Source organism: Lissotriton vulgaris, chromosome 6, assembly GCF_964263255.1.
Source record: "Lissotriton vulgaris chromosome 6, aLisVul1.2, whole genome shotgun sequence".
Lineage (NCBI taxonomy): Eukaryota > Metazoa > Chordata > Amphibia > Caudata > Salamandridae > Lissotriton > Lissotriton vulgaris.
The window spans coordinates 370,748,053-370,760,210 of NC_141694.1; the positions used below are offsets into that span (position 1 = coordinate 370,748,053).

General features: G+C 43.6%; 1 protein-coding gene across 1 annotated transcript in view; it reads right to left on the reverse strand.

Moving 5' to 3' along the window:
• The window catches only part of TPO (thyroid peroxidase), a 945,924-nt gene that overhangs the window by 470,935 nt on the left and 462,831 nt on the right, over positions 1-12,158 (reverse strand). The window contains exon 9 of the mRNA XM_086925200.1: positions 9,332-9,502. Coding sequence (XP_086781326.1) covers positions 9,332-9,502 — 171 coding nt within the window. The remainder of the gene's footprint in view (positions 1-9,331; positions 9,503-12,158) is intronic.

A 12,158-nucleotide genomic window follows, 5' to 3' on the forward strand; every position in this document is an offset into this window, starting at 1 on the left:
CTGCAAAGATGGGGTCGAGGGTGTGTCCTGCCTTGTGGGTGTGGGTGGTGACGGACTGTTTCAGACCGATGTTGCAGAGGTTGTCCAGGAGGGTGGTGGGGTTGGTTTCGCTGGGGTTGTCGAGGTAGAAGTTCAGGTCTCCTGTGAGTATGTAATCCATGGAGGCGATGGCGTGGGGTGCAATGAGGTCTGTGATCGCGGTGGCCAAAGAAGCGCAGGGTCTGGGGGTGTCTGTAGGTGAGGGTGCTGCAAGGTGAGATTCTGGGGCTGGTCTGAATCTGGAAGTGGAGGTGTTCCGTGGTGAGGAAGGAGTCCTTCTTGGTGGAGTGGAGAGTCAGAGGGAGCTCTTGTGTAAAATTGTGAGTCTGCCTCTTGGGTGGATGGGGCGGTCCTCCCTCTGGATCTTGTGTCCGTTGGGGATGGCGGTGGCGATGTCAGGCTTGGAGGAGGCGTTGGGCCAGGTTTCCGTAAACAAAGCGACGTCTGGCGAGAGGGTGTCGAGGAGGTCCCAGATCTCTATGGAGTGTCGTTGTAGGGAGTGCTCGTTGAGGAGGATGCACTTCAGGGTTTCGGTGGTGTCGGCATCCGGCGTGGTAGCAGGCTTGCTGTTGGTGGTGAAGGAGAATCTGCAGTTTTGGCAGAAGAACTGGCCATGGGTGGTGTTTGGCATCAACAACTGGCAGCTGTTCCATCCGGGGTTGAGTGCATGGAGGGCTGCTGGGTCATAGCGGTGGTGTGTCAGATATCCAGGGTCCCTGGAGCTGGTCGCGGTTGGGTCACGGACAGGTGCAGACCGGCTTGCCTTTAGTGCACCATTAAATACTTTTATCATCAATGCCCAGGGCAGTGGCACTTCACTGCGCAGCTGCAGGAGGGAGAGAGCAGGCAACTGACAAGGAGGTCAGAGATCTTGCTCACTCTCCTGTGCAGTGGCCACCATTAAATGGGGAGGGAAGTGGAGCTGGGAGGCGGGTGAGGGAAAAACGGCGGTGGGAGGGGCCACAGGGACAGCAGCGGCGGGAAACAGGCAGGGAAAAGAGGGAAAAGAGAAATAAAGAAAAAGGCACAAAAAGGACACAGTAAGGCAGACAGACAGAAAACACAGACAAAAAGAGGCAACACATCAGGAAAGAGGCACAAACACAAGACAGGCAGCAGCGGGCCAGCAGAAGAGCATGGCTCTCCCACTGGACCACAAGGGATGAGGCACAGGCAAGAGCCTGCGGGTGGAGGAGGGCCTCAAACCCCTACTTACTTATTTTCAGCAGTGCTCAGGACAGTGTCACTTCACCGCAGAGCTGTAGGGGGGAGAGAGCAGGTAACTGACCAGGAGGTCAGAGATCTGCATATAGGTCTATATTCGGTAAAATTATCATAATTATTATACTTTTTTGCATAGTTGCATTGGGCAATCAGAGAAGGCAACTCAATGTTGATGGTCAGCAGCGTGTTCATGCCATCCTATCACTTGCTTAATGATAAATATGTGTTGTTCACAACTGTGTAAGTTATTCTGCTCTCAAAGGATCCCTTCAGCTACTAATGCTACTTGCTTGTACTCGTGTGACTGTGACATTAAAGGAGTGTTATTTATATTGACATTCCCGACTGCAGGGTGACTTTACCTCTTCTGGCAAACTCCTCTGGGCCCTGGGGTTTGCTGTTAATGCTCTATATTATTCAGCACAGCCCCAGGCTTCTTCTGTAAAAAACATACATCTCAGTCCATGGATTATCTTAAGCTTTGCTGGGAGGAGTATAGATTATTCATGGCCCAGGACTCTAAGATTAAATTCATTATTATCAATTCAAATTTTTGCTGAGCAATAACAATCATGTATACGTAATATTTTTGTATCAATCCTAGTTTGTTAGGCAATAATCCACAGTATTTAACGAAAAAATGTCCAAAAGTCACATCCAACTTAATGGAGTCTCCTCTATGAAAACACCAAGGTATGTTGTTACAGCATCAATTCCATGTATTTCACTCCTGGTTTCCATCAATTACAACATAGCAGCCAACACGTGTTTCGTCTGGCATATCATGCCTTTCGACTTCTTTTGTTCAGAAAAGGTAGTCCTCAAATGAGACTTCCGATAGTGTAAACAAAGTCTGACCTCTAATAGTAGTAAAGTATAATATTGTATGTCGTCCTCAATTGTAAAAAATCCACTACAATACTGCCAAAGGTTAACAACCGTCACATATTTCCTCCTTGAGGCGATTTATCTCAAAAAAGTGCAGTCAGTCTAATCCTTAAATCAAAAGTTGTGAGTTGGCCATTATATCCAAAGAAATGTAAATATGAAGACGTGTAAATACTGTGGATTATTGCCTAACAAACTAGGATTGATACAAAAATATTACGTATACATGATTGTTATTGCTCAGCAAAGATTTGAATTGATTGTTTCAACCGGGAGATCTCTTCTGGGAATGCAAGGAAGAGTGGTGACCTTCCTTTTCTTTGCTTTGTAGCATATTTTTTGTACAGAGGACATTTACTGATTGCCATACTCTTGTTGTGCGCCTACTTTATACCTGGTCACCACATCATACATTTGTATAAATTCATTATTAGGAGGAGGATCTGTGGTGCAGAATGCTTATGGTATAATCAGGGAAGATCATGACCTTACTGTCTTCTATATTGAAATGTGCCAGTTATTTGCTGAACTACTCCAGGATCCCTAAAATTCAGAAACTTTGCAAAGATATTATGAGGAAGCGCATCAGAAGGGCACCATGTGAGCCCATTCTACTATGTATAATGCTGACGGACCATAGGGAGTCACACTGTCTTCAGCCATTTTTTATATTATTCCAAGAGTTGGGCCATTTAGGCCTTCTGTAAGGCCAACTATGCCCACTTTGTTGTTCTATTCAATGTCTTCTGCATCTTCAGATTGGTTGACTATTTTTTTTATTTGTCAATAACTTTGGTATTGTTTGACGAATCCTTGCAAACTTTTCAAAACTAGTTTGATGTTCACTTCAGCTGCTGTCTCCAATGTTTTGGGATGATCCATCAAGCGGGTGGCGAGAAAATGGGGGGGGGTCTAAAAATGTGTTTTCCCAATTTTAATTTCAATAGGAAATTTAGACATGACTCCAGCCCGAACTGCTGAACGGAATTACACCAAATTCGGCAGAAAGCTAGCTGTTGGTCAAGAAAGTGCCCTTTTGTAAATTGGTGTAAATTTGTTTAGTGGTTGTGGAGTCATTTAAAAAAATTCCAATTGGATATATTGGGATGCAGAGAATCTGCAAACCCTTCCGATCTCATGCTGAGATCTGATTGGCTGCCAACACCTCAAACCAGAGTTCGGCAGCCTATGTATGAAGGGTTTTTAGTGACTCAGAAGATAAGGGTGCACTGCTATATCACGGTTGTGTAAATTGTTTCTATATGTACGGTGCCAACAGGCAAGGGGATAAATCCCTAAAACCCCTAAGTGTGTGTAAGGAAAACCCTACACCAGAATAATGTCAAATAAGTCCCGGGCACACGGGAACAAGGTGTCACTCAAATGATAGTTTTGTAAGGTCCAAAAAAAAGTCTCAAAGTTTAATCTTCTTTGTATTCTTGTTTTTATTATTCAAAGAAGCACACAATAACCAGCTGAATCCTTAGGCCTCTTGGGGTTTCCCCAAAAATATCTTTAAAAAACATTTTGGCAAGATCCATGGATCCCGCAAGTGTGGGCACCTGTGCTTCGATACTTATCGCCCCCTGGGTGGGCCAGGTCTCTAGGGCATTTTAATATTAAAGGAGGGGTTCACGCTCCCCCCTGCTGGGACTTATTGATGCCCCAGGAACCACCACCTCCCTGGGGCTTGTTTACAAATAAATGTGGGGGAGGACCGAACGCCTTCCCTGCTGCTGTTGAGACCACCACCTCACTTGGGATTATTTATTTATAAATGGGGGGCCTCTTGGACCGCCCCAGCCTGAGGGACTGCCACCTCCCCAAGCTTCATCTTTGAACAATGCAGGGGGCCATTCACAGCCCCCGCCATCCCGGAGGCTGCCATCTCCCCAGGCTTTTCATTTTAAATAATGCAGATCGGGTGGACCTCCCTTCAGCCTCAGGGACCACCACCTCCCTGGGGCTTTTGCTAATTTGAATGCAGGGGGCCACGCGGCCCTCCCACAGCCCCGGGGACCACCAACTCTCTGGGGCAAAACTCAAGAAAGGAGGGGGGCCATGCAACTCCCCTCCAGGAGCCATAGATGGCACTGGGTACCGCCACCCCCAGGGCCAGCTTCTGCTATGTCCTGGGTTGCCCCCCCAGGGCATAGATGTTTGCTATGGCTCGGCAGGAGCTTTACCACTCCTGCCACGCCATAGCAAACAGTGCTCCGCTTCCAGCAAGCGAGAGCATTAAGAATGCTCTCGCTTCCTGGAAGTGGAGCACAATAGCTTTCAGAGAGAGAGCTACATGTTCAGCAGCTACCTCTCTCTCAAAGCAATGTTGGCTCCAACAGGAAGCAGGGAGCTGGCAGGGACAGCTGGAGCCTTCAGGCTCCCCCAGCAGTCCCCAACAGTTTAAGTGGGTGCCCGTGTGGGACCAGGGAACCCAGAAGAGAGGCTGGGCCCCAGAGGATGGGGCCCCGGGGCTGAAATCAGCGCAGGATGGGGGCGCGTGGCATCCCTCTCTTTAATTTATTAAAAAAGGCTGGGTCCCAGGGCCATAATCAGCCCAGGGAGAGGAGCTATGCGCCCACCCCTTTCAAAAAAGGCATGGCCCTGAAAGATGAGGTACTCGGGCTGAAATTCCCCCCGAAAATGGGGTGCACATGGTCCCCTTCCCTCAAAAATACAATTTGCTGGAGGCCCCACCCCCTTTCACCACTACTTTGCAAACACACATCCTGGTGCACTGCTTGTTGGAGGATGAGGTCCCCTTGGCTACAAAGGGTTCTTGGGGACCAACAAGCCCTCCTGTTGCCTCCATTAGGTCCTTCACAACAGGATTACTGGTAGGTCTTCGGAGACCATGCATCCTTTCTTCACCACACTGCAAACGTGCTTCCTGAAGCCTTGCTGGTCAGGAGATGAAGTCCCCTTGGATGCTGAGGGTCCATAGGGAGCATAAAGCCCTCCTGTTTCCTCCAGTAAGTCACAGAGCGTTATTGCGGAGAAGACTTCAGAGGCCATGCCCCATTTCTCCACCAGTCTCCAAACACGCATCCTGATGCACTGCTGGTTGGGGGATGAAGTCCTCTTGGATGCTGAGGGTTCTTGGAAGCCCAGAAGCCCTCTTGTTACCTCCAGCAACTACAGCACAGCAGTTTCCTGAGAACTGGTCGGAGGCCCACCCCTTTTCTCCAACATCTGCACATGTGACTACTAGTTAAAATACATATACATTCACTGAAAATACCAAAGGTTGTAAATGTAGAGGTACTTGTATAGCACACGACTATCCGGAGGCCTCTCGGCGCTTGTACAAATACCGCTGAGGAACCCTTCCTGGCCTTTCCCTGTGAAGTGCCCACTCCTGGGCCCCCCCAAGGTGAAGCCATGCATCCTAGCGTTATTGGGTCCGGTGTGGAGATTAAGCAAGCTAATGCCCAGAGTTGTAGAGTGAGACCCATGATTAGAATAGGCACCAAGGCGAGAATTAACAGGTCCAAGGAAATTGAGCCCAAGACCCGTCGAGGCAGGAATTGAACCCTGGTCCAGGGCAAGAGTTCTGCATCAGGGTCTGCCGCTCTAACCATTAAGCCACACTTCTCCACAGGTTGTAGGAACATTATGGTTAGGAAATAGAATTTGTAAAACCTTTGAATTTCACTTAAAAAACTAAACACTACAGGATCATTATCCTTTGGAAAAGAAATTGGAAAAACATTAGAAATTCACTGAAAAAGCCAAAGGTTACAGGGATGTTATAGTTAGGCTCAGATTTCACTGGTTGAAAACCAGTGACATTTAGCAGTTGTAGTTATCTGAGTAAACTATAACTTACACCCACATAATGCACTGGTTATGACCTCACATATTACATTACTCATGACATGGTCAGTGACATCACTGATGACATAACTGATGATATCTCAAAAGGCATCACTGATGGCTTCACTGATGACATCATGCACAGAACCACTCACAAACCCACTCACATACAACCTTTTGTATACTCACTTACCCACCCACAAAACCTCTCGCATATCCATTCACAGACCCATCCCAGTAGTCTTACACCCACTCACTCGTCCATAGAGCCAGTCCCACACCCACTCACTCACTCGTACAGCTACTCACACAAACATTCACTCAACCATCTAACTGCTCATACAATCAGTCACTCACTCATACAGCCACTAAAACCTTTAAGTTTTGTAAGTCATTTGGATAAAGCAATTTGAAGCATAGTCTACTGTTATATGACTGGGACATAAAATATGCTCGGGCACCAAACCAAAAACTGGCCCCCCATTAGCGAACCAGTTAGCTAAAAAAGTGTTCCACTTGTACACATCAGGCCACTTTTCTTCAATGTGTGGGAGATTGCACACCTGTGTGTGTGCTGCAGGCAATGCTTATTAACAGGGAAATCAACTGTAAAAACAGTAAAAGTGGGCCACCTGGCTATAAACCAGGCCCACAAACTACAGAAATAATTGACCCATTGGTCAGACTAGCCTATCAGGCAGTGATTGATGCCGATCCTTCCTGGTTGAGGCAGGCTTTTGAAAAAAAATGTTAAGACAGAGACAAACCTTTGTGCCATTACCTTTCATGAAAAAGCAATACCTTTTGATAAGCTGTTGACATCTTGAGGACTTATTAGGTTTTTATGGTGTCCAAACCAAGTTTACGAGGTCAGCCATAGAACTGTACAGCAGAGCTTTTCAGGACTAATATTGCTTGGTAAAAAGGACAAAGGAGTGAAAACATAGCAGGGGAACAACACAGGGGCATATTTACGAGAGAAGTAGCGTTAGCTTCCTTGGCTTAACGCCATTCTTTGACACTTTGAAACGCAGGTCTGCACTGTATTTACAAGAATATGGTGCAGCCCTGCATTTCCCCCTGTGCTGGCGCTAATTCAGCTTCCTAGGGCCAACGCAGGCCCCTTTAACCACTGTGCAAGGGTGCCTGCATTGAGGGGAGTGATTGTTTATGTGCAGAAAGGTGTCCCTTCTTGCAAATAAACAATCATTAATTGATAGTTGTCACTTCTGTGTGTGCTGCTTAATGCATCACAAATAAAAGGTGCAAAACGTAATTTTTTCCCAATGATTGTTTATGTGCAAAAGGTGTCCCTTCCTGCACATAAACAATCAATGGTGTTTTGCTGTTTTGATGTGTGCTGCACAACGCAGCAAACATGGAAACAGCAAAAGCGAGGAGAAATTAAGCATTTCTCCTCGTTTTGCCTGTTTAAGACCAGGTTTTGTAAATAGGGTGCAGCGTGAAAACCAATGGGAGTTGTGGTGGTATGCCCACCGCAACACCCATTGCCCTCCCCTTTCAGGCTAATTGTGTATCAGAAATGAGGCCTTATTTACAAGGCAGTATTAAGCCTCGTTAAATGGCTTAACACTGCCGCGTAAATAAGGCAAAGCCCCTATCGCCACCACAACGTCTGAAAAAGTGATGCTGTGGTGGCAATTGGGGCTTGCAAATACTTATTCCTCTTTTTAAAGAGTATCTGGCATATACCATTATAAGTTGTCTCATTTAAGAACTGTACTAGAAGACCTCTGCCACTAAATATATATGCGGAAGATCTAATGTTGCATTCATGCAGCGTCAAAGCGATCTTGGTTAATGGTGTGAAGTTATACCGTTTACATTGAAATAATACTAGATACTGTGCAAACAGCGACATTAAATACATAATACAGATACATGTAGAAGGAAGGAATTTTAATAAAGAATTGTTAAAACATATATGAAGTCATCTGTCTGATTTGGAGAATCCTACATAATGCCAGGGGGATTTTGTGCTGAAATGATTAGTCCCAGCTGGCACAGCTCTAAAATTGGGAAATTGTACTCTTCACTTTGTAGGTACCCATTATTTAATGTTACCAATATCTGCCAAATGACGTTAAAGTGCTTACCGTGATAGGGTCCATCTAGCACTCTCGTTTTTCGTTTACTTTCTATGTGTTTACTCTCTTTCGTTGTTGTGCACCGTTGCCTTTAGTGTTTTAGTCTAAAAACACTTCCTATGTATCTTGCGAAAAAGTGAGACACTGGGGGATCCCAATGTCTAAATGGTAACGTTCTGCACACTTTCACATGAACCACTTGGTTCTCTTCAGGTATACATGTATCCCAAAATAAAAATGATCCATGCAAATTTTCCTTGTATTCAAAGATCTCTGTTTATTACTTCTTTATCATTCATTTAAGTTCTTTCATTTCCAGGACAGTTTTAGTTATCATATCCCATTTGCCCAATGCATTTCGGGTCTATGGTGACCCTTCTTCGGGGGTCTAAAGCTGAGTTCTGGCTTCCCCGGCATCCTATAACAGTCCTGATGGGAGTCCCCAGTAGGACTGTTGGAGGATGCCGGGGAAGCCAGAACTCAGCTTTAGACCCCCGAAGAAGGGTCACCATAGACCCGAAATGCATTGGGCAAATGGGATATGATAACTAAAACTGTCCTGGAAATGAAAGAACTTAAATGAATGATAAAGAAGTAATAAACAGAGATCTTTGAATACAAGGAAAATTTGCATGGATCATTTTTATTTTGGGATACATGTATACCTGAAGAGAACCAAGTGGTTCATGTGAAAGTGTGCAGAACGTTACCATTTAGACATTGGGATCCCCCAGTGTCTCACTTTTTCGCAAGTTAAAGTGCTTACATCATATGATGGTAGGAATAATAATGAAAGGGTTCCATTGACAGGGTGACGTAGTCCAGAGCGCTAGAAGCGTCCTAAAAAATGATGTTTTGCTCCAGACTATATTTTGCACTGTTTCTCATATTAAAGCAAAACTTTGCTTCTTCTTTCACTCAAGTATTACATCACTGTGAAAAAAGGAAATAGCAACACACATCTTTTTTCCGTGAAGTTTGACTTTGTGCCTGTAGTACTGTGTATAAACTAATCTCTACTATGTTTATTGTAATTCCAACCCACTCAAATGATTTTGGAAATCAATATTGGTCTTTACTCGTTAAATATTTGCATAAAAGTCTACAGTATATTTACTTGCATTAACCTGAGCATATAAACAAAATGGTATTCTGTGAGTGGTGTCACCTTATTAAATACCTGGTAATGTGGGCTTTCCATTTATTTAATTTCAAACCGTTCTAAGATATATCAAAAGGGGAGCATAGACACCGACCTGGAAGAGCATGATCACGTCCACGCTGCAGATTCAATGATGCCAAATCCATCGAGCCATTATTGGACAGCACAAACAGCTTGTCAGTTAATTCTTCATTCATCATTTGATCTTGCTTTTGTAGTTTTGCCGGTACTACCAGAAGACCTCTTAATAAAGGATCCAATCCACCTTGAGTATTACACCGAAGTTAGAAACACAAATTGGGTCATAATCCAAACATTCAAGGATTCTTGTCATCATATTTCTAAGGGGAGGAAACTGACTTAGGTACACATTACTCGGGTTCTTGTTTCTTGGCTTGTCTTAAAAAAGAAATCACATGCACAAATCATTATTATAATGCTGAAAAAAACAATTATGTGAAGGTGATGTATGATACGGGTGCTTAATTGACAATAACAATAGGAAATAATATGCACACATTGGAAAAAAGAAAGAACTTCAATACGGGCAGACTAGTCTCTATTTTTGCCTAATCATTGGCATGAGTGCCTTTAATTCTGATAACCTTTAACTCTGGTGCCTTCTGTCCTTATCTTTCCAAAAATGTGTGAAAGTGTCAAGTCATTCAGACAATGGCATCAATAAAAACTTCTGATACAATATCAGTCTGAGACAAGTTACTGGTACCTCTATATCAAGGGCGGATAAGAATAATAACATAATCAGTGTAGGCTGAACGGACATGTTTTTACTTCATTTGTTTATAAGAATGCATGTAATACTAGCATATTGGTACACACAGGTTATGTCAGACATTCCAATGTTATGTCAGAAATTCCAGTATTAGATAAGCCACAGTTTAAAAAGGCCCTCTCAGGTGACCCCTTGGCAGGAGAGTTCATTCACCCTAGGTTATCTCACAAGATACTGCCAAAGGATCTTGACAGAGACTGCCAGACTGCTGTAATACCACAGGATCCACTTCGTTTGCTGGAGGCTGATAGAGAGCAAAGTCCGGGAGGAGAGGAGCTATTGAGAATGTGTAGTTTCCTTTTGAGAAAACACTCTCTGCTTATAACTACAGTGTTTTGCTGTAAACAGGCATGGAAATAGGGTTTAGGGTGTTGAGTTGCTAGAGAAAATTTCACTGTAGTAGAAATTGCTGTTTTATTCTAGTTTTTCCCAACATTTATTACTGCTGTTTTAATAATATTCTGTGCTGCTATTTTACTTGTGCTAGGCAACAGGATGATGCAGTTCCTTCTTGCACATGCAGCACAGTTTATTACACAGAGAGGCTCCTCCCTGGCTCGTTCTCTGCGACCTGACTTGGACTCATCCGTAGACCAGACAGGTCTTTCTCATGTTAGATGTGAAGACATCTAACATGGGCATCGATTGGAATTGCATAGAGCATATTATCAAGCCCATTATCGCCGCTTTATCTGCAGTTTCCTGCCGTTAAAAGCGGCGATAATGTAACGACCTTTCTTGATAATATGCCCTCTTGAGTCTCTGTGAAACATTTCATGACCTCTCCAGCGGATGTGGTGAACACCCGTGCATTGTCCCAAAGAGACCTAGTATCACAAGGCTGAAATGAAATGACCACCTATTTCAGAACTCTTGCCTCACAAGAACAACAAAACAAGATTTCAATTTGCCAAAGACCAGTGCTCTAACTTACTAAAGACAACTGATATTTCACTCCAAGAGGTGGTCCTCATTTCAGGCATCTTACCTGGTGATGGTACTTTATTTACAAATAATGGATTTGTCTGTAATTTTTTGTACATTTTATATCTTGCAAGGTATGTCTTTGATACTCATACATGTAAATGCATTGCATGTTAACTAGAAATTGATTTTGTCTGCATAAAAAATTCTCTTGTATAAGATTTTGTATTTTGCATAAACTCTTGAAAAAAGTAAAATTATTTATTTGTCTACACATGCCAGCTGCCTATATTTTCTACACAACAATGGTGCCTTGTTGATTAAACGTAAATATTCTTAGATATAAAAAGGCTTATATAACAGATAGATATTTTGCTTTCTGAAAGAAAATAACAAGTTATCTCTGTGAAAATTGCTATCAGCTATCCTGCTAGAGCTTTTTTCTTCTTTATACAAGGCAACAGGATGCGCCTACTGAAATAAACATTTTTAATCCTAAAGTGTATTTTCTTAGTGCAGTACTTGTGCGTGATATTGTAAAGAACGAAATTGGGCTTTCAAATTACCACTACAAGCCTGAATCGCTGTTTAGCGATTGTTGGCAACCTCGAAAGCATGGATTCTTTATAGAACTATATATTGAGTGAAGGTATTTTGAGCTACAACAACCTGTTTGTTAGATTCTATTCAATTGCTGTTGCACTGAACTAAGTTCACTCATGACACCAGTGGGAGACACCCATGGGAGACACAGGGATAGTAATTATTAAAAAGGGCTGCCTGAAGACAGAGGACATGGTGCAGATGGCTTCTAGTGATCAGGCATAGGCAACCAATCTGCAAACAGGCCTTAAATAACAGAATTTGCACTGTGGTCTGAAGAGAAGCAATCACAGGTCTATGCTGACTCCATTCGGCATGGATTGAGATATTTCTGCATGAGAAAGGCTGAAGGATGTTTTCTGGAATTAGAGGAGCATGTGTGGTGCCAACAGCATATATTCTTAGTCATGTGAGTAATTTATATACCCTATCTGTCCACAGAGAATAATTGTTCTTGCTAGGATTACCACAGCCATAACCTAGCCAGTAAGTAGACCCACATGGTAGGAGTTGGGTGTAGATTGCTTTTTGAATTATCTTGCTGATGTAAACTATGTGAAATATGGGCCAAGTTAGTTGGCAAAGTAATCAGGGTCTAGTG